The sequence below is a fragment of the Cadophora gregata genome (genome assembly GCF_030347475.1).
Source record: "Cadophora gregata isolate MNR1 chromosome Unknown scaffold_4, whole genome shotgun sequence".
Classification (NCBI taxonomy): Eukaryota; Fungi; Ascomycota; class Leotiomycetes; order Helotiales; family Ploettnerulaceae; genus Cadophora; species Cadophora gregata.
In genome coordinates, this window is record NW_026695927.1 from 1,056,816 (window position 1) to 1,081,594 (window position 24,779).

Below are 24,779 nucleotides of genomic sequence, written 5' to 3' on the forward strand. Positions count from 1 at the left end.
AAAGCGGTAAAGAGCCGCATGGTGGAGGAATGCGATAAGTTGAAGCCGGAGCCAGAGAATTGGGGTCCTAGCTGTTCCGGCTCATTAAAATAGTTTGACGAAGTTCAAATGCGACAACCACCACCAAAAAATATAAATTTCAATTAAAAGCTTACACGGTTTGATCCCAAGCTGGATTCTCAATTGCCTCGCGATTGAAGGGATGATTTCGGTGTTATGTTCTTGGCAGGCGTTTAGCGAGCCCTTTTGTTTACCCCGCTATTCTCTTGGCACCAGATAACGTTACCAGCTGGTCTAATTCATCATCTGCTAAATATTATGAGCGATAGCATATTCCAGCATATGTTCGGCTTCTCTACTAAAATTCCCAAGTGTGCTTGCCGCTTAGAATTTGCCAGTCAGTGTCAGGCGGAATATGACGAGAACTTACCTCGGCCTTGTTTGTGCTCAGGTTATTCACTCTTGGCAACAACACCGAGATACTTGGAAACTCAACAACCTTCTATGAATATCTGCACTGATTCATCGTTCGTCAATAATGACAAAGTACTTTTGCTGCAACGATGTCATTGACATTCGTACCATTGAATTATACGAACCATGAATATATGTTCCCTTGAGGGAACCTCAATGACTAGGTTTTTAATGGCTCAGACTCACTCTTGTTGCTATGATCTTGATATATCAGAAGATTAGAATTCTCTCAGACTTCCAACCACATTTCAATCAGGAATCACTCCTATCTCAGGGGTTCGGGTTCGGGTTCGGTATTCCCATCAGTCCTGAAAGCATCGTCACTATTGAATCACCGTTCAGAAGAACTTCCGACCATCTACGAGAAATTCGACTTCAGCAAAAGTTTCTCGCAACCCTTGAGCTTGGATAAATCCATCAGAAACTGTGACAATACCGAAGGTTGTCCGGAAAACTCAGATATATTCTGAATAGTGAACCAGAAAACTCTCGTGCGAAGTCCAAAGTTTGGCTGCTTTCACTTCAAATATCATCCCTTGGAAGTCGAAGCCAAGAAAAATCAAGATGAAGATGGGTGGTTGGTCTCTAACAGAATTTTTTGGAGACAAAAAGGATCGAGAGAGGCCGCAAGCTGGTAAGTAAGATGAGTAGAAACTATCATGATTACCACTCATTGCTGTTTTAGGCAACGGAAATGATGGCAAGGCTTCAGTAAACATGAAGCCAAATGCTCCCACAGGGTTTAACCAGCAAGGTGAGTTTCAGAACACCTCCCTAGGTAAAGGAGAGTGTTAAAATCCACTGTTGCTTCTCTCCAACAAAACCACACCTCCGGAGGCTCGCATACTCAGGGAAACAGTCCTTGGTGGCTCTGGCCCTGGTCAGGTAGTTGTCATGCTCCTTTCAATCCCCAATGTATCTCTGAATGCTTCAGTAGATTACAACATTGACAGAATCTCAGTCCAACCAAAGCCCGATTCCACAAGCTTGTACGATTCTAACAGTAAGTCAGCCATCAGGATCTAATCTATCGTCACTGACGTCGACCAGCAAATCCCGTGAACTCGGCAGTTTCGGTGATTAAGAGTGAAGGTGGAAATGTAAGATGAGATTAAGTGCAGTGAAACTCTCTTGCTGATTATTGGAAAGTCTCCCGGTCATAATAAGTCTTGATTCACCGAGAGCTAGCAATAGTTGAAGGTGTTCGGGGTTGTGGATGACATGCGAGCTGTGCGAGAATTAGCTACTGAAAACTGCTCTTCATTGTGAGAAGTTGAAGAGGAATGCCCATTGCGATGTTTAACATTCTTAATTGTTTTTCCAAATGCCGAGAAAATTGGATGTCCAGGTCACCAACTTTGTGTGTATTATTAGAACATACAAGAATTGGTAGTATACACGCATAGATGCAAGCCCTAGACCTGAAAGCTATGGAGCCTCAAGCTGCCATACGAAACCACAGATTATTCAAAAACTTTGTGATAACTTATTATGTCTCTTTAAAGTTTGCCGTGGAAATTTCGCATCTAAACTTGTGCTCTAACACTTGCAAACTCTCCATTCTTTGTTTATGCCACACCCAATGTTGATAGAAGAGCATCCTCAGCACGGCAGTAACTTATATCTGTAATCACGTGATTTTAGGTAAGCTGATCTATCATCAGGACGATTACCCTGGAGGGACAGTTATATGGAATCAGCCTGTTGCCTCTAGAGGGTTGTGCGCCAAGCGAGGAATTCTAAGCTACGGACAATAGAGACATGCCAAATGCTTTCTAATCAAGTGATCTGTTGCCAACAAACATGTACAACAAGCGATGCTAACATATCCTCGAATTTTAGACATTGCCTAGGTTGTACAGGCAGATCATGCACTAGAACCTGCGGATATATGCATAAATGGAGAATTGAGTCTGAGCCTCGAATGGTGTTCGTGTCGCTAGCGAAAGTGGATAGCCGCTTCAGTGGCGCGTGGTACAGAAATCTTCATGAGAAATGCTGCCTTTGATGTTGTGGAACTTAGGTTCAGGGATGTTGGGGGTTGGCGAAGCTGTTGAGCATTAGCCTAGCTATATGTTGCAACCTTGATTGAAGGTTGCCTTGTTGAGGAACAGCACATCCCGACCACAGATACATTGTATCGCTCTTAGTTATCACTTCACATGCTTCCGTCTCTCATCCAAAGTTTTCCTTCCTCGTAAATAAACCAAATGTGCAGTCAAATTGGTATACATCGACAACGAACATAATGACTGACCAACAAGATATGATGGAGAGAGGGGTGATTGGGGCACATCTGGATACCGATGAAATCAAGGTAATTGTAACAGAGGATCTCTCACCAAAGTCAGCAGAGAAAGATTGCTATCATGGTACAAACTACGCTATCAGTAACCCAGCAGTGAAGCCACAGTCTTCATCATTATGGAGATTTTGGAAAAGTGGAAAATCAGTGTCGAATGAGGGTCAGGCTGAAGACCAGATGCAAGACGAGCTCGAAAGCCCGACTTATATAGGAGGATTCATTGTCAGAAACTGTGAGAATCCCAGAAACATCATTTTGAAATGAGTTCTGAAATTGGAGCAACTGATTATCCACGGGCAAAAAAGTGCACACCTCCCCAAAAGGGTATCCACATCTCGCGGCATTCCTGGCGAGCGACGAAAATCTGATGATATATCGTCGGTTCACCTATGTTCAATCACGCCTGATACTGAACAAACAAGATGAGATGCGTCGGCTGGAGCTCAAACTTGATATTTTGGATGAAGAACACAGCATGAACAACCCAAATATTCTGACATCGACGAGCAGCGACGATGCCGCGAGCCAGGCGCAAAAAGAGATTCTGGCTCAATTAGAGGTGGTTTTCAATGAATACGGTGAGTTCTCTAGGAGAAAGTCTGCGGTATACGCTGATATAGACAAAGTGACCTTGTTGACCAAGTCACGCGAGCTTACAAGCTTCGGCTGTCCTAGTCGTGAGGACTTCGAAGAACTGTATGCATTTTTCAAGTCGGATAAACCAGTCATCCCCACCGAGGTATACATACGTCATGTAGAAGATTTAATGTCTTTGAAAACAAAGGAGAAGGAGTCCTGGCTTGAAACTCGACTTTGGAATGTTCTGCGGAACAACAATCAGAGCGCTTTCCTACGGGTCAGTATCTAGAATGCCAAGAATTGGTAATCGATCACTTAAATAACACGTAGTATAGTACCTTTTCTCAACATCGGTCGGTTAATATCCGTAGACGTATATTCACATGCTGACTTAGTCGTGTTCGAGGCCCAAGCCAAGAAATCAGATCCAGCAAGTGGCGTCGTGATCTGGAGCCGGACACGTATGAACAAGTTCAATTTATGTGTCATCTTGACAATGATACTCATACACTTCGTCGCTCCAGTATACTCACTATGGTACATGGCGCGGAAGAAGCAAACCAACTCATCAACAGCTGTTAGCGTTGCAGTCCTGCTGGTGTTTACATGTACCTTGACCGCGGTGCTATCTCAGTTCACAACAGCCAAGAGACATGAGTTACTGTCGTCTGCAGCTGCGTAAGCCTATCCTTGCTCATCATCGATATTTTTTATTGAAAACATACAGTTACTGTGCGGTTTTGGTCGTATTCATTGGCAACGCGGGGCAAAGCACAGGGGGCGGAAAGAGCTGAATAGGACTGACAAAGCACCAAAACAGTGTGAGAGGTTCAAAAAGTACGGGTAGCAGATTATGGTTTCAGACGTAAAATTGTTCATCATCATCAAATGAGCTTAAGGTCTCGCAACTGGTCGGTTTTGTTTCTATTGTAGGCATTATTAGCAGATGTCTCTTTTGGGAGACTGGGACGTTGTTAGTTTACCAGAGCACCTCATTACATCTTCACACTGGCCAAGCCATCTGATTCAGTCTTCCTCCCAATTCTCCCAACTCGCCTTGCGTGTACAACAGAACTTTAGTTTGCAAAAAGCTATACAGTAAAGCAGGAAATTTTGGTTGCTATATAAAGAAAGCAGCCAGGCAAGGGTAGCCTTCAGGAAATTCGTTACCAAGGAGAGTTCAGCTATTGTTAAATGTTCGGATGTGTGAGTGAGACAGTCCAAACTGTGTGCATATGCAGGATCTGATCGTATACCTTTTATATGTAGTTCGATATCGAAAACAGAAAAGTTTAGGAGAATCTAGATCTACCTAGATATGGAAGGAATGCCATCAATGAATAGATTAGTCGGCAGGGATTGCAGATTGACAAGGGAAAATTGAATCGCCCAACGAGGCTGCGACTTCGCTCTCCCTTCACCTCGCCTCGTGTCGCGCCTCGCTTTCCCGTGACTCAAGCTTGTCTCTTCCTTTGTTCTCACTTCTTTTTTATAAGATGACGAGTAGGGTCTGGCAGACAAAGCACCAGTTTTGCGAGCTATCTTGTCGACGAAAACAAGTCTCCCAATTTCAACTTAGCAGCCTCCATATCAGCCTCAACATCTACCATCCCAGAAGATCTTCAGAGATCGATCTCAACCTCAGCCAACAATTTCGCCCTCCGCTCAATTTGAACCTGAACTACAGAAAATTCTTCGATGGCTCTCTCCACAGTTCAGAATCTGGCTAGAGGATCGTACTTTGTGCATCCTCAAGAAGTGGTACGCTCTGTTGCTTTCAGATGCCATACATTGGAACAGGAATGAGACGTCTTAGCTAATTACATATATTTAAATGCATAGGGTCGTCTAGTCGATACCGTTGCCAGTCATGAGCTATGGACACCAGCCGTACTCCTTCTCGTACACGATGCTGAATTCGGAAAAGAACACGTCAGGGCAGCTCTCGACGATTTCAGCCATTGTGATGATGTATACTCCGAAGACTTCAGCTCAACCTTGATCTTGCAACCTAGCCAAGGCATAGATATTGCTCCCATTGCATCGCGTCTCCCAGGAGATGGGCCCTTCAATAAGATCTACACCAAGCAATCAAGCGATGGAAGCGCCAGTCTCCCTCCAGGTCCGTACTTTATTCAGGGCACATCTATACACCAGGCGTGGAAGCTCTATGAAGATAATCTGGATGCGTTTGTCATTCCTACGATTATCGATGACGTTTTCAACCCCCAAAGGTGAGCCGTACCTACTTATCTGTTCTGTTAGTTGTCATTGGTGCTGATTGAGATATCAATAATTAGTTTCTCTGTGCTCCAAGCCGTGTCCCAGCATGGATCCTTCAGAAGTATTGCGGTGCCAAGTCGACTTTCCTTCTTCCCAAGCAAGGAACAGCCACTTGCCGGGGCTCGAGTCAGCATTAAGGACAATTACGATCTGAACGGAATCAAAACTACGATGATGAACCGAGCCTATAATGAATTGTACCCGCCACGCACCACTTCTGCCGACTACGTAGTCAAGCTTCTTGAACTAGGCGCGGTTATTGTTGGTAAGACCAAAATGGCTGCTTTCGCCTCTGCAGAGGAGCCGACCGATCAGTGGATCGACTACCATTGCCCTTTCAACCCCCGTGGTGACAATTACCAGACTCCATCTGTGAGCTCCACTGGTGCTGGTGCCTCACTCGCAGGCTACTCATGGCTTGATCACTCGATCGGAAGTGATAGTAAGCTCCTGTGATCCTGCCGCTGGATAATGCTAACTTGAACAGCTTCGGGCAGCATTCGACTCCCTGCCGCCTTCAATGGTCTCTTCGGTCTCAGAACTTCGTATGGGATTACTTCTCGACGTGGCATCATCCCCAGCTGCAAGTATGTGGTACCCTGTGTGCGCAAAAAGGAGCAAGTTCATTGACTTGGGCGGACAGCGAGTTCGATACCGTTGGCACGCTCCACAGAAGCTTGAAAGATGCTAAGACTCTTATTAAAGCATCATTGGATGTCCCTGATTCATTCAAGGTAATCCCGGTTCTCTTTGACATGTCGTGCACTTTCAAATGCTGACTTTGGTAGTTTCCACGCCGTTTGCTGTACCCCCTTGACTTCTTTCCCCAAGCAGATACCGAACAGCAGAAGATGAGTGACGCGTTTGTCAAAGTAGTTGAGAGTTTCTTGGGCGTCATGCGAACCCCAATTAGTATCGCTGACACCTGGATATCAAATCCCCCCGAGGAAGCTGGAAACAAGTCTCTGCTGGAGTATCTTGAAATGGTAGATTTCAACTTCCAGCAGAGAACCCCATGAACTGACAGATACAGAGCGCGGTATGGCCGATGTACTACGATACGTACCACACCTTTGACAATTTCCGGCAAGACTATGCGGCCAAGTCTGGTAAAGAGGCATTTGTTGGGCCATACATGCGGAAACGATGGTTACTTTACCAGCACAGCGCAGATTTTGCAGTGTGACTAACTCTGAACAGGAGCATTGCAGTCCCATTCACGAAAGAGGACCGTACAAAAGGTGTAGCAGAGATGAAAGTGTTCAGAACTTGGTTTGAGAAAAACATCATGGGTCAGGACGACGACACGGTAACTGATGCCATCATGATCATGCCATTCGGCGCTGCGGCACCAAAGTACCGGGACGATCCCAACAAGTGGGTACCTTTTGCATGCTCGGATCCCGTGCTGACGAGTACAGGCTCCCCAGCGTCGTTGGATCTTTCTCCGTTTTCTACCTGCCTGCCGTCTTGCAATTGCCTCTACTTATAGTACCTGGTAGGTTCTGACTCAAGGGGTCTACAGCCAGGGAAAATCACTGATACATCTTTACAGTTGGGCAGAAACCCTATGATTCGCGAATCAGCGGACAGAAAGAATACATGCCCATCGTTAGCAGCTTCATGGGTGCCAAGGGTAGTGATCTGCTGCTCATCAATCTGGCGGAAGAAGCTTTGAATAGTGCGGGTTGGCCAACGCAAGTGAAGACGGGTCGCGAAACCTTCGATGTTGGAGAGAACATCCGCAATGTTCAAGACCAATTTAGAGAATAGTGTCATCGCTCATGTTTTCATGGAGAGTTCTGCTCCTTGCCGCGAGTGGACTAGCTGCTCTTAAGCCGGACTTTCCCCTCTCCGGACTTGTACTTTTTTGCAGCTCATGGTCGGAGGACTGAACTCAACGTCTCAATAGAATGTATGAAAATTCTTTCTCATATGTGTGCCAGTAATTCGAAAATTGAGCCAAAAAATTGTGACCCAGTAATGAGCAACATGCCGCAAAAATGGGTACAGCCGTGCGAGTCTGCCTGGCAGGGAACACAACGCTGTAGCGGAACACTGCATACAAATGTGGTGTGTTCGAGGCTTACCTGGTGTATTGGGTTGCTGCATGGTACGGATACTTGCAGTCGAGCATAGCCCTCTTGGAAGAACGCCGTTGGGGTGTCACAACGGGCGGATGAAAGCCTCATATTCGCAATTCATGTAGGACGTGTATCGTGAAGGGAGAATGGATGAGGAAGCGAAGACTGGCGAGAAGGTATGTGAAGAGGCGGCATGGACAGCAACTGAAAGATAGGAGCAGGTGACTACCTTTGGTCATACCTAGAGACTGAAGTGAGCAGTGGATTTCCCGAGACTTGAGGAGAGAGAAATGAAGGAGAGCGATCAAAACGCGAGGGGTTCCTATACCGATCACTGTACCAGATTATCCTGACACCATAGTCCTGAACGAATGTCATTGATGGGGGTTTGTGAGTCGAAAATGGGCTAGTGCATTGTAGATTTCGTATTTTTGGAGAATCAGCCTGTGTCGACTTGGGGGCTCTTGTACACCAAGTCTCAATGCTGCATTCATTATATTTAGTATGTATCAACGCCCATTTTATTCCACCTTCGAATCCATACTACTTATAAGCCCTAACAGTCGAGCCAACATTGCTGTGTCCTTAACATGAAAACTATTTGTCCAGCAGAACTCCTCTCAAATATGCCCTCCAGCCCTGTCCATATTTATATATCTAAAAGGCGAACACCTGATCCTCCAACTTCGCGACTGGTCGAGCCTTTGCGAATCCTAGACCCTCAGCATTTTTCTTCATGGCGCTGATCATTGGTGGAGGTCCACAGAGAAGGAGCTTGACATCTGAAGCGGGCTTAGGAAGCCATTTCTATCAAACAATTAGCTTAGACATCCCAAATCTTGTGCAGCATAAATTCACTAGAGGAAAGGCGAGGGGAAGCTTACAGTCATCATCTCAGGTGTGACAAATCCAACACCACCATCCCACTTCTCGGGTGGGTTGTTCAACACGTAGTAAACATTAAAATTCTCATCCTTGGAAGCCAAATGATCCAGGTCCTCCTTAAGCAGAATATCCTCCTGGTTCACATTTGCAAAGATCAAATCGATCTTCGTGACATCACCAGTGGGACGTCCACGGATGACAGCCCGGATGATCTGCAGCATGGGGGTGATGCCCGTTCCTCCTGCGATCATGGCGAAAGCACGAACCATGTTTGGTGTGTACACCATAGCCCCTTTGGGACCGCGAACCTTGATTGTCTGCCCGACGACGAGCGAGGCCATATATTTGGAGATGTTACCAGTAGGGTAGGACTTGATGAGGAGATCGAAGAAACCGGGTTGATGATCTCCTGAGATGGGCGTGTAGGATCGTACGATCTCCTTCGAGGCGCCATCAGCTTGCTTGATGTTCGCGGATATGGAGATGTGTTGGCCGATGGGGAGGCCTAGGATGGAGGTTTCTGTGGGCAGCTTGAATCGGTAGCTGTATATTATTGTTAGCTGTCTGGTTTGCGTTGTCGGGGAGGAGGGGTAGCTAGCTGGACGTACATGGCAACATTGTGCGAGATGATGGTCTTCTCTGACAATTCGAAATCTTGGAACTCAGTTGGCTTTAAGACGGGCTTGGCTCCTGCAATTATTGTTAGAGTCGTCGCGGCGGATATATTGCAGAAGTCTGCGGGGGAATGCAACGTACTTGTGCTGTACAACTTCCAGCCTGACAGAAGAGCAGCAAGGAGACACGCCCAAGGCACCCATTCCTGTTTTACGAACAGGGTTCCAACAACCAATAGACCAGAGGGAATAATGATCCCATTGACGTTCTGCTTCGAGAAAAATTCGGCCATGTTGACTGTCCAGGTCTTTCAAGAGGCGGCCAAGATTTTGTTGAGGCGCGGTTGTCGTCAGTCGGTGAGGTCGCTGGAAGAAAGAGGGGAAGGGCATAGACTGAAATTATACTAATCGGTCTTCTTCTTCGTCGTGGAAGGATTCCGGCAGTCAATGGCTGGTGGGAGTTGAGAAGAGTATAATTCGGGGACGAACGACGAGGTCGCTGCGGCAAAGGAAGCGGCTGGCAGAATTGGAAAGTTCCCTAAAAACGCTCGGTTATCCTGACCGGGGTTGTTTCGGTATCGTATCAACCCCAAGTCTCAATGTCTAGCTAGACACACCGAGGCACACTTGTTGAAGAGTTACGATGCGAGGTTCGAGCAGGAGATTCAGTAGAATGGTGTATCTAGATTGTTGTATTTGAAGCAAAATAACAACGGCTCTCGATCAATGGGAGTTAACGTAAGTCCTGGGCGAGGGAATGTCGTAGATCTAGCACGGTTCGCAGAGTGGAATTCATGTGCATCAATGTAATGGACTCAGAATTTGTATTTATATATCTTGGAGTGAATAGCTAAACCCCGGAAGAATTCCCCTAATCACCCATTTCCTACTTGGAAGCTCACATTCCCAGATCTCCATATTCGGCAATTCATTCCCTGACAAGGATGTCCATCTGATTAGATTAGATCCCCAACTCTTTTGACATAAACACGCTTCGATTGGCGAGAAAGCTGACAACGTGGAAATCTTTGTTGTGTTACAGCCCACAACACAATTTCACACAATCAAGATGGGAGACCACAGTGAAAACCCTGACAATGAGAATGGAGGAGTTGTGGGGGAAGTTCATCCCTTTCCTCTGACTGAGGTTGATAAGTGGGTGTTGTCACAGACGGACGAGGAGTTTCACTTGCATGATTGGGAGGAGTTGAAGGACATTATCGGTGGGTATCAATTCCAGTATTCTTCTTACTTTGGCTATGTTCCTAAACCCTTGGTCTCTTAACTTGGGTCGAAACACAACTTCTGCTTCTTGCCATCTGAGAATGCTATCACTTCGGCTAATATTCTTCGGGCAAGCAACGAACGAGTTGCGAAACACTCCTCTCCTCTTCTCTACGTGTTGCTCAGCTCTACACATATAAAATTGAATACTTAATCTATCGATCTAACAGTTGCCAGGAAACAACAAACTTGAAACCCTAAAGCGCAAGCCTTCAGACTTGCGGCGATACATGTCCTGGACGGCCGCGACCAAAGCCCAGTACGGCTCCATGACCAACTACATCCTACAACATCGCCTCCCGACGTCGTGGGGTACACCACCCTTCGCACCTACCTCACTAATTCCCTTTGCCTCACCCAACGACTACAAGATTCTGTTGAATGATTGGCCATACGGTCTCACCCCAGATATCACGCACATCGTCGTTTGGAGCAAAACACCTATTGCTGTTGATGAGACGAACGGGGATGTCACGGAGGACAGCAGGAGGATTATTGAGGAATTTGTGGGGAGAACCTTTAGGGAGAGGCTTGGTGGTGGGGAGAAGGGACGGGAGAGCGTGGTGTGGTTCAAGAACTGGGTCAGCTTGCAAAGTGTGAGAGCTTTGGAACATGTGCATGTTCTTGTGAGGGGGGCGTCGATAGAGGATTTAGACTTTTGGACTGGAGAAGGGGAGAGGAAGATTGTCGAGTTTACTTAGATGGAAGAAAGGGGTGTTGATCTTGCTTCTTCTTTATAGTGAGTGGAGTGTCAGTCGGAGAACGTATTTTGGGGCTCAACTGAGAAAGATGCATCTAGACTAAATCGCTCTTCATACTACTGCTGCATTTGTTTTATTCCTTGTACAGCAGACAACCAATTGATCCAGGATCGTAGAAAGAGGTGAAAGATTATGATTAAACGCGACAATGAATCAAGTACGTTAATCTTCAGTACTAAGTGTTAAAGTGAATCCACCTGATGAAAAGGCGACCTTCTTTGCAAATTCGGGTCTTTCGACGCTAAGAACAACTGAATCCGCGTAGCAGAGCATTAAAATATTAATAATATGACTCTTTTTTCTCATTGCAGTATTTGAATGAAGACGATAGCTAAGAGACCTGAACTTGACATGGAGAATATGGACGAGGCTGGTCGCCCTTGCTGAGTCATCCCTGCGGGTGATTGTTGCTACGCCAAAACTCCGGCTGAACCAATCAAACTCTACCCGCCGCTTGCAGGTGAACCATAACATCCATAGCCAGCCGCATCCAATTGTGAACGGGCCTGTTGTTGATATAGCCAACCTCTTCAATATCACGAACCTTCCTTCCCATCCCCACCCTCGTTGGCGATCTCTGCATCTGCCACGCGCTTGTCCCATTCTATTGAATTTATACTTGCGCGGAGTCAATTCTTTCTTCACTTCTTGCTCTCGTTGTCCGGCGCCAATCCTTGCCGCCGACCTTTTGTTATTCTCGGAAGCACGACACGCCACGATCAGAGCTGCCGTTCTCACCAACCGCGTCGTCCTCAATACAAACGAAAGTACAACTAATTGTAATGTCCGCTGCAGAGCAATAGCGACTGCTCGCCGATCTACCCCGGTCGAAACCATAATCCAGCCTGCGACATTGAAGAAGGAGCGAGGAGGCTGCTACAGCTGCAGCGCTTGGACGGAGGACCGACCTCGATTTCGAGATCGAAGACCCTACAACCGCCGACTCAACAAGGCTGCAGACTACATGGCTAGACCATTATAATCAGCTTCATAGTCGTTCTACACATCTCTCCCCTTCGCAGATTGCTATCATGGCACCATCAACAACCTGCGTCGCGAGCCAACTGCGGCAGCTCATCTACTACAACATCGATAATAACCTCCTCACGAACGCCCTTTTCTACGCCGAACGACTGGTAGCTTACGATCATCGAGCCGCGGAGTCACAATACTTGGTAGCTCTCTGCCATTTCCGCCTTGGAGATTCTGCCTCAGCCTACGAGTTCTCAAAATCCGCGGGGTCAAGAGGGGCGAATCTAGGTTGTGCATATATTTTCGCTCAGGCATGCCTGGCTTTGGAAAGATTCAAGGACGGCATAACGGCCTTGGAAAAGAGTAAGGCATTATGGGGAGGAAAGAACAGTTTTGGAAAGCATACAGCTTCCTCGAGACAACCTTTACCAGATGCCGCTGCAGTCTTCTGTTTGCTTGGGAAGTTATACCATGGTTACGACAATATGCACAAAGCCATTAGCTGCTTCGAGGAGTCTTTGAAGCTGAATCCATTCATGTGGGATGCTTTCACGAATCTCTGCGAAACTGGTACAAGGATCAATGTGCCCAATATTTTCAAGATGAACCCAGAGATTGAAGCAGCTCTCAAAATTGGTGCACAAGAGCAATCAGACTCACAGCCGAAGGATCATATCCCTCACAAGAATGACCATGAACGCAGTCGAGCAGCGCCACGGCCGACATCTGTTGTCAACGATGTGGCAGATCCCTTCAATAATGTCCCTTCGAGAAGTTATGGTGGGGGACTTTTTGGTACACTTGGTATCTCGCAGAAGTTGAATGAGAGCAATCCAAGTCTAACTAATCTTCCAGCTGCAGGAGGTGGAGGTATCGGCCCCGAAGCGATGGAGACACCGACGGGACCAAGTGCTTCGATCGATGTATCGGCAGTACAGAATCGACGAGATCCGGGCTTCTCTTCATATGCAGGAGAGGCTCCACCAGCGCCAGTACGGAAAACTCGAACGATACCGGGGCTTGGGATGGACTTCAGTATGGATGCACCTAAGATGAGTCGGGCGGTTTCCACGAAACGAGTGCAGAGGCAGCCGGAACCAACAGAAGAGTCGGCAGCTACTCAAGCGTTACGGAATAATAATTTGGCACCTCCAGCTGGTGAGCGTAAGCGAACAGTATCAGGGCAGGTAGTTCCCCGGCAGACCTCAGAGGATCCTGGTGCGCCACAGAGGAGGAGTGTCAGGTTGTTCAATCAGATACGGCCAACTAGTACGAAATCATCAAGCAATGTCCCCAATGTTGGTCCGGCTCCAGGGAGAGAACTGAAAAAGGCGCGGCCACCGATATCCAAAATCATGCGACCAAGCTCCAGTACATCGACGGTTGGCCGTCAAGTTAGCGGGAATAGAAAACCTGTTGAAGATTCAATGGATGTTGATCACAAGGAGACACATTCGCGATCGTGGATTGGGACCGTTGCCAATATACCATCTCAAAAATCCTCAGAACCAGAGCCGTCCCGACAGGAAGAGGCTCTACGATTTCTGCTAGAACTCTTTAAGAAGTTCGGCAGTGGATATTTTGCCCTCTCAAGGTTCCAGTGCACAGAAGCGCTGCAAGTATACGGCTCTTTGCCTCGAAGTCAACAAGAAACCCCATGGGTTATGGCTCAGATGGGACGTGCATTTTATGAGCAAGCCGCATATGGGGAAGCCGAGAAATACTACAAGCGAATTCGTCAAGTTGCACCAACGAGATTCGAGGATATGGAGATCTTTTCTACAATTCTTTGGCATCTGAAGCGTGAGACAGATCTTGCATTCCTAGCGCATGAGTTGATCGACGCTACGTGGCAGTCTCCGCAAGCTTGGTGTGCACTTGGCAATTCGTGGTCTCTCGCCAGAGATCATGAGTCAGCACTTCGTTGTTTCAAGCGTGCCACCCAATTGAATCCCAAGTTCGCGTACGCTTTCACTCTTCAAGGTCATGAACACGTCGCCAATGAGGAATATGACAAGGCGCTGGTGTCATATCGTGCCGGAATGGCAGCCGACAAGCGACATTACAACGCATGGTATGGTGTTGGTCGTGTCTATGAGAAGCTTGGGAGCTACGACAAGGCAATCAGTCATTTCAAGACTGCGTCGAACATTAATCCTACCAACGCCGTCCTGATCTGTTGCATCGGAACCGTCCACGAGAAGCAGAAGCAGCATCGACTGGCCCTTTCATACTTCACAAAGGCTTCAGATTTGGCACCTCGTTCGGCATTGACAAGGTTCAAAAAGGCCCGAACACTGATGGCGATTAATGAGTTGCAATATGCTCTCGAGGAGCTCACAATCCTGAAGAATCTGGCGCCAGATGAGGCTATGGTTCATTTCCTCCTTGGACAACTGTACAAGAGGCTCAAGCAACGACAGGATGCTGTACATCACTTCACTGTCGCCCTCAACTTGGATCCAAAAGTATTATTTGACACCCTTATTTCGCCTGGTCATCAAGCTAACAGATACAACAGGCAAGTCAGCGGATCAAAGAAGCCATCGAGCTTTTGGAAGAGGATGATGAGGAAGAAATAAGTATGATGGGATGAGATAATGGAATCTGCTACGCTTCAACGGGTGGGAAAGGACAGCACATACGGACCACGTGGGCGAAAAAGCATAATCAAACGCCAATCCGGAGATAAATTGAACGGACCGGGTCCATAAAACACCACATTCTCTTCACGTACCTCATGGCCCGAGTATACTTATACAGCTGTATCGTCATTCGACTTCAGCATGATGATACGATACGATACCGCCGTCTCTCTTCACGGCGGAAGAACGAACGGTAAACGAGAGAACGAAGCACCTGCATACAAATCGGCGTTATTAGGTGCATGGCAATGGATCGGGATATGGATGATACTTGGCGGGATGATTGATTTGTGAAAGGTCGAAGGTTGCGCTGACGGACACCGTGGATTTATTCGTGGCGTCATCTGCAGCAATTCAAGCTGACCCTGCGATTGCGGGCGAGGGAGGTCTGAAGTTTGTTCATGAGCGCCTGGACTTTCTGGAGTCACAAGAGACGTCGCGTTGGTCTGGATGTGTGCTTATAACATGTGAGTACGGTTTTGGATCCTGCTCGAGACTCAGACGCAGACAGACAGCGTGATGAAAGTCATGATTATACCCATCCTAATGCAATTCTTTCCACGTTGAGGAAACATATACATGCTCCTTGTCTTGACTCAAACATTGCAATTTGTGACGTCATATCATGTTGCGTGTGGCTCCGTCCCTCTCAACTGAGAAGGTACGGAAGTCTTAAGGAAAGACATCTACACATGAGTTTTCTAGTTCAGCCTTCCTTGCTGCAATTCCGGCCATGAATGCTTCAGGTCCCTTGCCGGGGCTCGGAATTGGGCCTAGGGCGATCAACCTGGATGTCAGCATGCGACATAGTCGGAAACTATCTCCCAGCCAACCTGTATCTTGGCTGATGCGACTCGAGGAAATCAGGCATGGCTGGTCATCATTTATATGCTGCATTGCAAGCTTATGTTAGTTGCACTAACAAGGCTGAAATCCTTGCCTTGCGGGCAAGGCAAGACTCAGCTCCTATTCGCGTATAATAGCAGGAGATCTAACATATCATTGCGATGTAGTCAATTTGGTGTATCTTCATTGACACGAAAGAAGCTTTCCTCCTCTCGCGAAATCACATTTCCCGTTTGCGACCAAGTGTAGTGATCACCGTAGACACTTTCAGTTTGCTCTGGACAGGTCCGACAGGTCCCTTTGCGCTTGCCAACCTCTTTCTTCGTCCTCGAGGGATCGAGTTCGTGCCGGCAGATGGCCCTGATCAACACAAACCGTTACCACGAGTGAAGTATGCTGCTGAAAACTCATGGTGGTGGGTTTGTCTTGGGATTATTGTTCTCGAATCGTGAGTAAACCACAGAGTGAATAAAAGAGATGAACTTGACACGCGCAAAGTTCTTCGATTAGTAATAGTAATTACCAATTGGTACAGTTGCTGTCGTGACCGGCGCTAGAGCCTCACTGCCACTCATTATTCTTGAAACTGTTTCATGGCGATCTATGGGCTGTCTCAAAAGACAGTGCAATGTGCTATCTATTCCCAATTGTATAAGGACTTCTACTGACCTGAATGTGGCGCCTCCCGCCACTCAGTATTCGAATGTATCAAGGATAGTGGCAGAACATTCTCACTTTCTTGCCGAGGAGAATATCATTGTCCACTGCAGCCCAAGCCAAGTAAATTCAGGGAATGACGATGGGTCAATCACCTCATGAGCTCATGTGCTCTCGCTAGAGCCCTTCACCCCGGCACTGGTTCATATCTCTTGGTTTGGTTCCCAGAATCATTCTTCCTTATTGGTTGCTTTTGCTTGCTTGTACCGCTTGCGCTGTCAGACAGTTCTTGCCACTGACTTGTATTCTTTCGTCAATTCTAGTGGCGGATGACATAGAACAGTGATTCCCATTTCTTGTTGGTGAGAGTCTGGATGCGGATCGCGGAAGCCACAGTTCCGTCCGCTGGTGGGCTATGCTCTATCGAATAAAACCCCACGATAGACCAATGAAGACTAATCACTTACGGGACATATATTTAACAGCCACTACTTAAACTTCAATTGACTGGAATTTTCAGGTGACCCGTTATGGTGCTAGTTGCGATGCCATCGTGATGGCAGCAAAATGATGTCGATGTAAACAAGGCGACCCAGGGCGAGGGCTAGCACATCAATAAGCGATGTTCCCAGCATTCAGATCTTCAACTATTTATCCAAATAATCCTTCTGAACTGTTGCAGTTGTTGTCATTGGCGCAAATCTCTGGATCTGGGCAGTGTTGACAAGTGAGGTGTATGTAAACAAATCCAAATTAGTGCGCCAGCTTGCCGTTTGGAAACAGCTCAAGTAACGACAAGAAGATATCATACGGTTCTACTCAGCTGCTTAGGAGACTTGTTTCTACCCACAGGCGTAACAGAGTGTACAAGAGCATCATAGGTTGTGTTGGGCTGGCTGCTGATGGGTGTTGACTTCACTTTTCCGCCTCGCTTAGCCCCACTAAAACCCACGTTGTTCCGGACCATTGGAGCGACTTTAAGTAGGTAACGAAATAAAGCATTTTTCGCCACCATTATGCTCCGGTAGCGCAAGTCAAGCCAGTCTCGTTCAACGTTCTTGTTGTAACATACACCTTCTAACATGACTCTGCAGTTCTGAACACACAGAATATCCAAACCCAATCGCGAGACTCATCCCCCATCTATTCCCCGCAAGTTCTAGGTGGCTGATCCCTGCAAGGGATTCATTGGCCCCACAGCCAGGGACTCGTTCTGTGTAAGTGACCAATTTCGGGGTAGCTAACCTGTTTGCAGTCTGTCCCGGGGTGCGAAAGTTATGTGGTTTACGGTCCCACTTAGACTGGGTATTGGCCGCTCAAAGTAATATCTTGGGACAGCTTATACAAGCCTATCCATCCACCGAACCAGGGGCACCTGCGAAAGTTGGGGTAGGTTCACCGATTAACATCCGCCACACGTCTCTTAGCTTAAGTTGGTTGGACTCCATCTTAGCATTCACCGTGGTCACATCCCACATTGTAGTCGGGGATTGGAACTAAATTGATCGGTAGATGTTATGAGAAGTATGAATGATAAGCTCGCTCCGCGCGTAATCGTAAGTATCTCTCCCCCAAGAAATGGCCGACTATAAACGAGGCTGGCTCAAGACTCAAATAATTTTTTGTCCTTCTTCTTTTCTTCCTATAAGCTAAGTGTATGTTTTGTAAGCGAAAGATTTCTCTTATTTTGATAAAATTAATCTAAAGTTCATAATATATAATATTATTCTCTATAGCATGTTCACTTTCTGTCAATCAGAATTTTTTCTACTTAGGCTCTATCCTATGTTTCTGTTCAAGTTGTACTTTAACTGTAATCGATCTGAAGATAAAGAAACCTTCATCACAATAGATAGCAGAGTGGTATATATCAATTGATACTACCAAAAAATTTCTCCCCGACCAAATGCTGTTGTGTACATTCAGCCTTAAGCGAGGAATTCGTTCAGGGGAAAGTCGCTGTCACGTGCTATTCTCCAATACCGAGTAGATAAGTCGGCAAAAACACACCTTAACGCCAGTTCATTTTCGAATATCGGAAATTAAGACATATCAGTCAGCAAGACACACGATGTTCAGCTGCTATCACGACGTCTAATGTTAGTGGCGCAAAAACCGGGCGCGAAGTCTTACCAACGCCGCCAAGGGAAACAAGCGACGCCCGATTCCCTTTACACCACCGTCCCAGCAGTTTGACTGGACAACATCCACCCCACGAACCACCTCTCGTGTAATCAACCGCGTGGCAAACCAACCATGTGGAGCGGTTGGTGAACTCGGAAGCTTGACTAAGCGGGTCTTGGGGTCCGTTTTCATGGGTAAGCTGATCTTGGCATCAGCCGTGTTGACCGCTCAATAAGGATGGAAGACGGTGACATTGAACAAGCCATTTCATTAGTTTCTTCATCTCACCATCAAGCCAGCCTTTGATAATGAGTCCTAATTGGTCATATCTTCTTTAATAGATTTTGAAATGGGGTTCTGGCGGCCGTATCGACAAGTTTAGCTGTCAAAATGGTGGATTGAGTGGGGTTTCGCCCTTTGCGAGCGTGCTACAAAAGGCGGAAAACCTCAATCCTGAGCGATTTTTAAGTTTTTCGTTGGTTTTCGAGACAGGAATACTCACCGCTGCGACTGTCCGGAACAGGCTGTCCTCTTTACTGTACCCCTCATTCATAAGCCGGGGGTTCGGCGGCGTACATAGGTAAGTCAGGTACGGTACATATGTCTGCTGCTGCCACTAGTACATCACAACATTTCTCAGAGTCTGCCCAGCTATTTCTGCTTGGTGTAACCATATCAAGGCCTGATTGAAGACAACATTCTCATGTCCACTTTGTCCCTTTGGATAGACTCTGTTGCATATTCAAGAAGTTGGACGACATGCAGAAGTTCTATGTCCCACTATTACGGGATCCCCAGATACGCGTCAGCTGCTCTTTCTTTCCACCACCTGAGCGACCTTCTCCCCGAGATACCCTCATAGTCTTTCTCAACGGCATTGACCACCCGAAGTCGACTTGGGGTCCCACAATCGATGCACTTCTGAAGCCACGAAGGCGACCATACTCAACACCCTTTCTCACGTACGACAGGCCTGGTCAAGGTACCACGACTGGCAGTAATCAAGACATCCCAGGGAAACCACAAGGTCATGCGAGGGATTGTTTGGACGCCGCCCATGATTTGAGAGAGTTGATCGAGTATGTGGGAAAAACACGGCTTGGTGTCGATAGAGAGGATATCGATTCTCTGGGCATAGTCTTCGTCGCTTCATCGATAGGTGTCGCTATTGCAAGGCTTTATGCAGCAGAGTACCCTAGGACTGCCACCGCATATCTGTTTTTGGACTCAACGCTCGCGTGTTCGGATACAGTTTCGATATATCCAGATCCCCACGCGCCAGGGTTCAGGGAGGAGGACCTTCCAAATGGTGTCACAGTAGAGGACCTGGAACTCGCAAGGAATAGGTTGGGAAGGGCATACCATCCAGAAGCTCCGAATAGAGAAGGTCTGTGGAGAGGGAACCTCCCTGAATTGCTGCCATACTCAGATGCGCCACCACTCATTGGGCCTGGACCAAGAACGCCGTACGTGACTGTCGTCCAGCATGATCCGGTCGTAAATCTCAGGCAGTGGACCAAGGTGAGAGATCCTTTTACAGTGGCGAACGCTTGCTAACATGCTAGCTTGTTGGAATTCCCAGGCATGTGTCGGAGCTGTATGCCGAACCGTTCTGGAGTGAGTACCATGAAGGACTAACGCGACTCACGAAATCGCATATCAGGACAGGCTTGATCGTTGCGAAGGGATGCGGGCATCTTATACATAAGGAAGATCCTAGATTGGTCGCGGGTGAGATTCGAGGGTTGCTGGATAAGTTGAGTCGCGATGAAGGGAGCAGGATTTGAGGCAGGAACATGCTAGAAATTGGGGGAACAATCCAATAATGGCTGGAATATTGAATTGGCAGATGTATGTCGCCGATTCCTGTTTTACAAATAGTCATTTCAAGGTTCTGCCGAGGAACAAGATAACGACTTTGTTGGATGCGAATAATTGATGCCGTCCCACACACCTGAAAACTCAACAACGGTCGTAGTAGATCGGCTTGAACTTTTTGGTATTTGTATTTTTCCGGATGATACCGTTCCGATATAATGTCACGTCGCAAGAAAAACAACAGGAAGACCCTTTATTCCCGCGACTGCGAAGTATGGCTGTGAAGTTATTCCCACTTGTTGTAAAGCTCCGAAGATGAATCGAATCTGTTTCCAGGGGAAAGAACTTCTTTTGGACCCCTCGAATCCAAATCGTGGCTTGTCTCGAGGCTATGCGCTGAGACTGTCATTGGTCGTGTGCCTGCCAGGTTGCGGCGTAGTCATTATTGAGATTGCTCGCTTAGCTGATTGGTTTGACTGCTCGATATCCACCTCCATTGGACCATGACGTTGCTGACTGTCTACCTCAACTGCTGCCTCCAACCATCTCATGCATCTCCCGTAACTGTAATGGCACCCAGCTCGGTATCTGCATAGCCATTGAAGTTCAAGGATAGATTGTTCATTGTGGACCATGTGGAGTCACTTTGGAATCTCACTTTCCCATCTTGGGATGGAAAGCCCAAGGCTGGGGCTACAACCCTGCAACACACTCATACGGCCGAGGTCTTCATCGTGGCTCCTGGCTCGGCCAGCACCGTTGTTGACCAGGGCTCGCTAACGGCTCGGACCAGAACAATATCAACTCTCACTGCAATGTATCCATTAACTGCTGGCTCTCAGCCCTGCGAGCCAACCTTTAGAACATCTCAAATTGTGTGTGGCAAGTCTTCAGCTGCAAGGTATCTTGAGCCCCATTGTACTTTGATACTGAAAATCTTGGATTCATTATAAGTTTGTAGATGTCTAAGCAATGTCGAGACTGAATGTGAAGAGTAAGGGCTTGCCTGTATTTCACTTGGACTTGCTTTGATATCTCCGCCAGTTCCGCCGCTCGCAAATCAACAATGTCAACTTTACGACGCCGAACTCATGCAAGATCAAGAAAGGGGTGTGTAACATGCAAGGAACGACATGTTAGATGTGATGAACGACTTCCATATTGGTAAGTACAAACACATCTCCCGTCATCCTATCCTTACATCGCTGCCAGCGAACTCGTCGACAGGACTCGACCCGAGGGCTGCAGGAATTTGACATCAACAGTCACTGATTTCTTTTCTTGATCTAGCCGGAACTGTGTTCGGCTAGGCCGTGAATGTAGTTACACACCTCACAGTTCAAGTCCAGACAGCAGTGTCGACGATCTGGGTAGTTCATCTGGTCCGGCAACTGACATCGGAGAGTCCGAAATAACTTCAACCGCCTACCTCGCAGCTTCTCATCAAGCATGGCTTGCCAGAAACTATCCAAGTGATTTTGAAGCATTCTATTCGCTTCTCCAGCAGCAAGGACTTTCTCCCACAGATGTCGCCATCGTACGGGAATCTCGAGAGATGATGCAGCAACGGTCGATGACCCGTGATATGATGATGACCATTGCTCAGCACTACGAGCCGAAGTAAACTCCCCTGAGATCAGCTCACTTGGACTACTCTTTTCTGAGATCTAAATTGAAATAGGTACAATCTCTTAGCAGCCGGATTTGCTTGTGTGAAACATGCTGTCGTTGGCTTGTGTGCTTTCACTCACTTTCGCGTAACTCGAAGTCCCATTGCGGAAGACGTATGCATTCGACACCGAGGGTTGGCTTTGAGTGCCCTGCAGAGTGAAATCGACAACTTTGGGCCATCTAATGGCAATGCTATTGTGACAGCCTCAGTCTTTCTGTCCGCGACTGCGGACAGCTGGTACGTTCAGATACTTACTCATGCTTGTAACCCTCTCTGATCTTTAATCTAGGGAAGAATGGGCTGTATATGTTGACGGATACTCCAAGGCGAGTTCAATTTTGGTTGACCACATGCCAATTACTGAACTTTCCAGGCTATAACACACATGACCAGCCACAACTTCCCCACAGTCTATCCAGACTTCGCCACCGACCAACTTCAACTTCGAAGATGTTCCCTAAACTGCAATCCAAATACCCCCACGTTTCACAAAGACATCCCCAGGATGAAACAAAACATCTCTGAAGTTAACAACTCAATCTTTGACATCGCAGATCTGATCGGCCTTCCAAATTGGCGATTGGTCGGATTCGAAGATCTCGAAAAACTCGTAGAGTCAGTCTCTGCTACTCTGTGTGAGACCGACGATACAGAGCAATATCACAAACTATCGGGGTTCCGATCTTGGCTGTTCTGGATCGATATGAGGAGGACGGATGATTCCATGGAGCAGGTCTTACTTACAGCCCACTTTTACGGGCTTGTTCTTGCTGTGTTACCTGTTTTGCCTGCTCGATACCTGGAGGTGTTGCATCAGATCTGTGTGGAAAAGATACAGGACGCGCAGGGTGTGGTTGGTGATGATATGGGGGGTGCGGGATTGGGGAGCTTGCTTGGATTAACACGAGCTTATTGGTGATGTGAAAAGGGGGTTCTCAAAGGGACAGCTGAGATAGACGTACGAGATTGGGGGTGCTGAGGCCCAGGCTGGGATGAGAACTCAACAACATCTATTGGACGAGACAGGACAAGGAATTTCATTCACAGGACACCTAAATGCTTCAGAAATTACAGAACAAGATGGATCTACCTGCGCAGTCGTAGACTGATGGTTACATACACCAAGATAAAGATAGACATACCTAGCATACACAAAGAGCGCTCTTTACTTCACAGACACCATCACGAATGACATAAAATTGGGTGCTGGATGAAAGCGGCAACCAGACATGCGGAGACCAACATCAGGGCCATGCTCTGACTTTCTTATGTAATACGACGACTGCAGGAGACATGCCCTTCAGCCCTATCTGGGTGGCCCACCCTCCACCCCACACCAGGGCATGCATGAAGGCGCAGCAAAACAAGCGAGGCCAACCACTGCATGGCAACAAATATACGACGCTTGCATCACCCCCACGGACGATTCAATGACTGCTAACAAATGGCTTTGAAGAGGTAATGAGCGACAATGCAAACGAGGAATAATGTATTTAATTTGACACCCTGCCAGGATTTCTTGCTTTGCTCACTTGAACATACCATCCATATCTCCTGCCTGATGCCTCTAAGAACTCTTTCGGACTTTCAAGGCAGTGCTGAGAAAACAGCAAGATGATCATTTCCCAGTGTTGGCGCTGGTGTATTTAGCATGCTAGTCTTGAAGGAGAGACTCGGCTTCCTCCACTGTAGCATAGATTTTAAGCTAAGTTAGACTTCTGGATCTTTGGATCTGTCATGGCCAGTCCCGCTCTTGGTAAGCCATTGCTTCACCGCAGGTAAGTGTCTCGGCGGATGGCGCAAAAGTCACTTTGATTGATTGGGTTAGCAGTCATTCAGCAGAAGGGTCGTTCTCGCTTAACCATATTCAAGCAAACTGAAGAGGTTCAACATGTAAATTGATGTTTCCAACTGAGGAGATGTGTACTTGCAGCTCAACGATCTCGTGGATTCATCCCCAGAGTAACTCAAATGACTGGAATGTGAGTACATTTGGATGCGTTGAATGCCATAGAATATGCTTGGCTATTTGAGCCTTCCAGGGTCTCGTCTACAGACCCTTGAGCAAGAAAGGCGTGGCTATCAAGACCCCAGGACCTCATGGGCGAAGGTGTGATGAACCGGTTAAGTCGTTCAGTAATACAGCTCATCAGAATCTCGTCTTTAAAAAAGCTTTGAAAGCGTCAGTGTAAGCAATACTTTGCATCTGCCCCTGCTATCTTGACACTTACAACTGGCTTTTACTTCTTGAGGCCATGTAAACTGCTCTGAAAGAGAATGGTGATGGTCGTTGGCTTTGCTTGCTTCTTGTCGTATGCTGCAAATCCAGTGATCTGAATCTGAGTTCCATTTCCTTGAGGGCCAACATTTGTTGTTGCTGGGCTCGAGACTATAGGTGTTGTATCGTGGAACTTGAAGCATACTGAGATCTCCTCTGGAATCGAATCATTGAGCGAGATGATTGGCAATCCGAATACTTTGTCGGCGAGAACATATTGGGGATTCGGGCCAACAAACGTCGCTCCAAACGTAGCGCTTCCATCAGTCCAATTGACTGCAATTTGACAGCGTTCCTCGTACAGTGAGAGTGCTGTGAGGTACATTGAGGTTGTTCCATGGGGAACTTTGATCTTGAGCGGGGTTGACATCGTGAGAGATCTACTGTTGAGACCTGAATACACTGGAGAGGTGGCTTATTGCAGTTAGATTTGTTCAAGAGGAAAGGTAGGCTCCTGAGATGCTGTCGTTGGTTGATGAGTATTTAAAGGCTTCAAGG

General features: G+C 47.2%; 8 protein-coding genes across 8 annotated transcripts; 6 read left to right on the plus strand and 2 right to left on the minus strand.

Moving 5' to 3' along the window:
• The first annotated feature begins 2,568 nt into the window (after positions 1-2,568).
• On the plus strand, positions 2,569-4,325 carry ONS95_010136 (uncharacterized protein). Its single transcript, XM_058503708.1, has 6 exons — positions 2,569-3,011; positions 3,202-3,357; positions 3,406-3,635; positions 3,694-3,711; positions 3,765-4,036; positions 4,086-4,325. Exons 1-6 carry the CDS (start codon positions 2,723-2,725, stop codon positions 4,150-4,152), a joined length of 1,032 nt encoding a protein of 343 aa, XP_058360421.1. The 5' UTR covers positions 2,569-2,722; the 3' UTR covers positions 4,153-4,325.
• Positions 4,326-5,107: 782 nt separating this feature from the next.
• ONS95_010137 (uncharacterized protein) lies at positions 5,108-8,132 on the plus strand. Its single transcript, XM_058503709.1, has 8 exons — positions 5,108-6,083; positions 6,129-6,228; positions 6,285-6,375; positions 6,430-6,627; positions 6,675-6,790; positions 6,842-7,018; positions 7,063-7,139; positions 7,197-8,132. Exons 1-8 carry the CDS (start codon positions 5,813-5,815, stop codon positions 7,412-7,414), a joined length of 1,248 nt encoding a protein of 415 aa, XP_058360422.1. The 5' UTR covers positions 5,108-5,812; the 3' UTR covers positions 7,415-8,132.
• CBR1 (NADH-cytochrome b5 reductase) lies at positions 8,133-9,696 on the minus strand. The gene is made up of 3 exons (XM_058503710.1): positions 9,367-9,696; positions 9,219-9,300; positions 8,133-9,153 (listed from the first exon to the last, which is right to left on the minus strand). The coding sequence occupies exons 1-3, from the start codon at positions 9,515-9,517 to the stop codon at positions 8,583-8,585; spliced, it is 804 nt and encodes a 267-aa protein (XP_058360423.1). The 5' UTR covers positions 9,518-9,696; the 3' UTR covers positions 8,133-8,582.
• Positions 9,697-10,248: 552 nt separating this feature from the next.
• Positions 10,249-11,578, plus strand: ONS95_010139 (uncharacterized protein). Its single transcript, XM_058503711.1, has 3 exons — positions 10,249-10,447; positions 10,686-11,247; positions 11,308-11,578. The coding sequence occupies exons 1-2, from the start codon at positions 10,294-10,296 to the stop codon at positions 11,207-11,209; spliced, it is 678 nt and encodes a 225-aa protein (XP_058360424.1). The 5' UTR covers positions 10,249-10,293; the 3' UTR covers positions 11,210-11,247; positions 11,308-11,578.
• Positions 11,579-11,755: 177 nt separating this feature from the next.
• On the plus strand, positions 11,756-16,224 carry CDC27 (anaphase-promoting complex subunit cdc27). The gene is made up of 2 exons (XM_058503712.1): positions 11,756-14,709; positions 14,763-16,224. Exons 1-2 carry the CDS (start codon positions 12,301-12,303, stop codon positions 14,835-14,837), a joined length of 2,484 nt encoding a protein of 827 aa, XP_058360425.1. The 5' UTR covers positions 11,756-12,300; the 3' UTR covers positions 14,838-16,224.
• Positions 16,225-18,242: 2,018 nt separating this feature from the next.
• On the plus strand, positions 18,243-20,720 carry ONS95_010141 (uncharacterized protein). Its single transcript, XM_058503713.1, has 3 exons — positions 18,243-18,707; positions 18,855-20,034; positions 20,079-20,720. Exons 2-3 carry the CDS (start codon positions 19,273-19,275, stop codon positions 20,298-20,300), a joined length of 984 nt encoding a protein of 327 aa, XP_058360426.1. The 5' UTR covers positions 18,243-18,707; positions 18,855-19,272; the 3' UTR covers positions 20,301-20,720.
• Positions 20,721-20,833: 113 nt separating this feature from the next.
• On the plus strand, positions 20,834-22,922 carry ONS95_010142 (uncharacterized protein; the record flags this gene model as incomplete). Its single annotated transcript, XM_058503714.1, has 6 exons — positions 20,834-21,232; positions 21,293-21,495; positions 21,622-21,951; positions 22,013-22,240; positions 22,293-22,329; positions 22,377-22,922. The coding sequence occupies exons 2-6, from the start codon at positions 21,398-21,400 to the stop codon at positions 22,920-22,922; spliced, it is 1,239 nt and encodes a 412-aa protein (XP_058360427.1). The 5' UTR covers positions 20,834-21,232; positions 21,293-21,397.
• An 853-nt stretch (positions 22,923-23,775) lies between these two features.
• On the minus strand, positions 23,776-24,770 carry ONS95_010144 (uncharacterized protein). The gene is made up of 3 exons (XM_058503715.1): positions 24,235-24,770; positions 23,866-24,175; positions 23,776-23,812 (listed from the first exon to the last, which is right to left on the minus strand). Exon 1 carries the CDS (start codon positions 24,649-24,651, stop codon positions 24,244-24,246), a length of 408 nt encoding a protein of 135 aa, XP_058360428.1. The 5' UTR covers positions 24,652-24,770; the 3' UTR covers positions 23,776-23,812; positions 23,866-24,175; positions 24,235-24,243.
• Between the last annotated feature and the right edge of the window lie 9 nt (positions 24,771-24,779).

What these genes read in the sequence shown, in the direction of transcription:
- ONS95_010141 (XM_058503713.1), top strand. Translation starts at nt 19,273, where the DNA reads ATGCAGAAGTTCTATGTCCCACTATTACGGGATCCCCAGATACGCGTC. An exon ending in ATCTCAGGCAGTGGACCAAG is followed by an intron (nt 20,035 to 20,078) that starts GTGAGAGATCCT and finishes CTAACATGCTAG; the next exon opens with CTTGTTGGAATTCCCAGGCA.
- CBR1 (XM_058503710.1), bottom strand. Translation starts at nt 9,517, where the DNA reads ATGGCCGAATTTTTCTCGAAGCAGAACGTCAATGGGATCATTATTCCC. An exon ending in CTGGAAGTTGTACAGCACAA is followed by an intron (nt 9,301 to 9,366) that starts GTACGTTGCATT and finishes CAATAATTGCAG; the next exon opens with GAGCCAAGCCCGTCTTAAAG. An exon ending in ATCTCGCACAATGTTGCCAT is followed by an intron (nt 9,154 to 9,218) that starts GTACGTCCAGCT and finishes AATAATATACAG; the next exon opens with CTACCGATTCAAGCTGCCCA.
- ONS95_010137 (XM_058503709.1), top strand. Translation starts at nt 5,813, where the DNA reads ATGATGAACCGAGCCTATAATGAATTGTACCCGCCACGCACCACTTCT. An exon ending in ATGTCCCTGATTCATTCAAG is followed by an intron (nt 6,376 to 6,429) that starts GTAATCCCGGTT and finishes TGACTTTGGTAG; the next exon opens with TTTCCACGCCGTTTGCTGTA. An exon ending in CCATACATGCGGAAACGATG is followed by an intron (nt 6,791 to 6,841) that starts GTTACTTTACCA and finishes AACTCTGAACAG; the next exon opens with GAGCATTGCAGTCCCATTCA.
- CDC27 (XM_058503712.1), top strand. Translation starts at nt 12,301, where the DNA reads ATGGCACCATCAACAACCTGCGTCGCGAGCCAACTGCGGCAGCTCATC. An exon ending in CCCTCAACTTGGATCCAAAA is followed by an intron (nt 14,710 to 14,762) that starts GTATTATTTGAC and finishes CAGATACAACAG; the next exon opens with GCAAGTCAGCGGATCAAAGA.
- ONS95_010144 (XM_058503715.1), bottom strand. Translation starts at nt 24,651, where the DNA reads ATGTCAACCCCGCTCAAGATCAAAGTTCCCCATGGAACAACCTCAATG.
- ONS95_010136 (XM_058503708.1), top strand. Translation starts at nt 2,723, where the DNA reads ATGACTGACCAACAAGATATGATGGAGAGAGGGGTGATTGGGGCACAT. An exon ending in AGGATTCATTGTCAGAAACT is followed by an intron (nt 3,012 to 3,201) that starts GTGAGAATCCCA and finishes TGAACAAACAAG; the next exon opens with ATGAGATGCGTCGGCTGGAG. An exon ending in GGTGGTTTTCAATGAATACG is followed by an intron (nt 3,358 to 3,405) that starts GTGAGTTCTCTA and finishes ATATAGACAAAG; the next exon opens with TGACCTTGTTGACCAAGTCA.
- ONS95_010139 (XM_058503711.1), top strand. Translation starts at nt 10,294, where the DNA reads ATGGGAGACCACAGTGAAAACCCTGACAATGAGAATGGAGGAGTTGTG. An exon ending in GGAGTTGAAGGACATTATCG is followed by an intron (nt 10,448 to 10,685) that starts GTGGGTATCAAT and finishes AACAGTTGCCAG; the next exon opens with GAAACAACAAACTTGAAACC.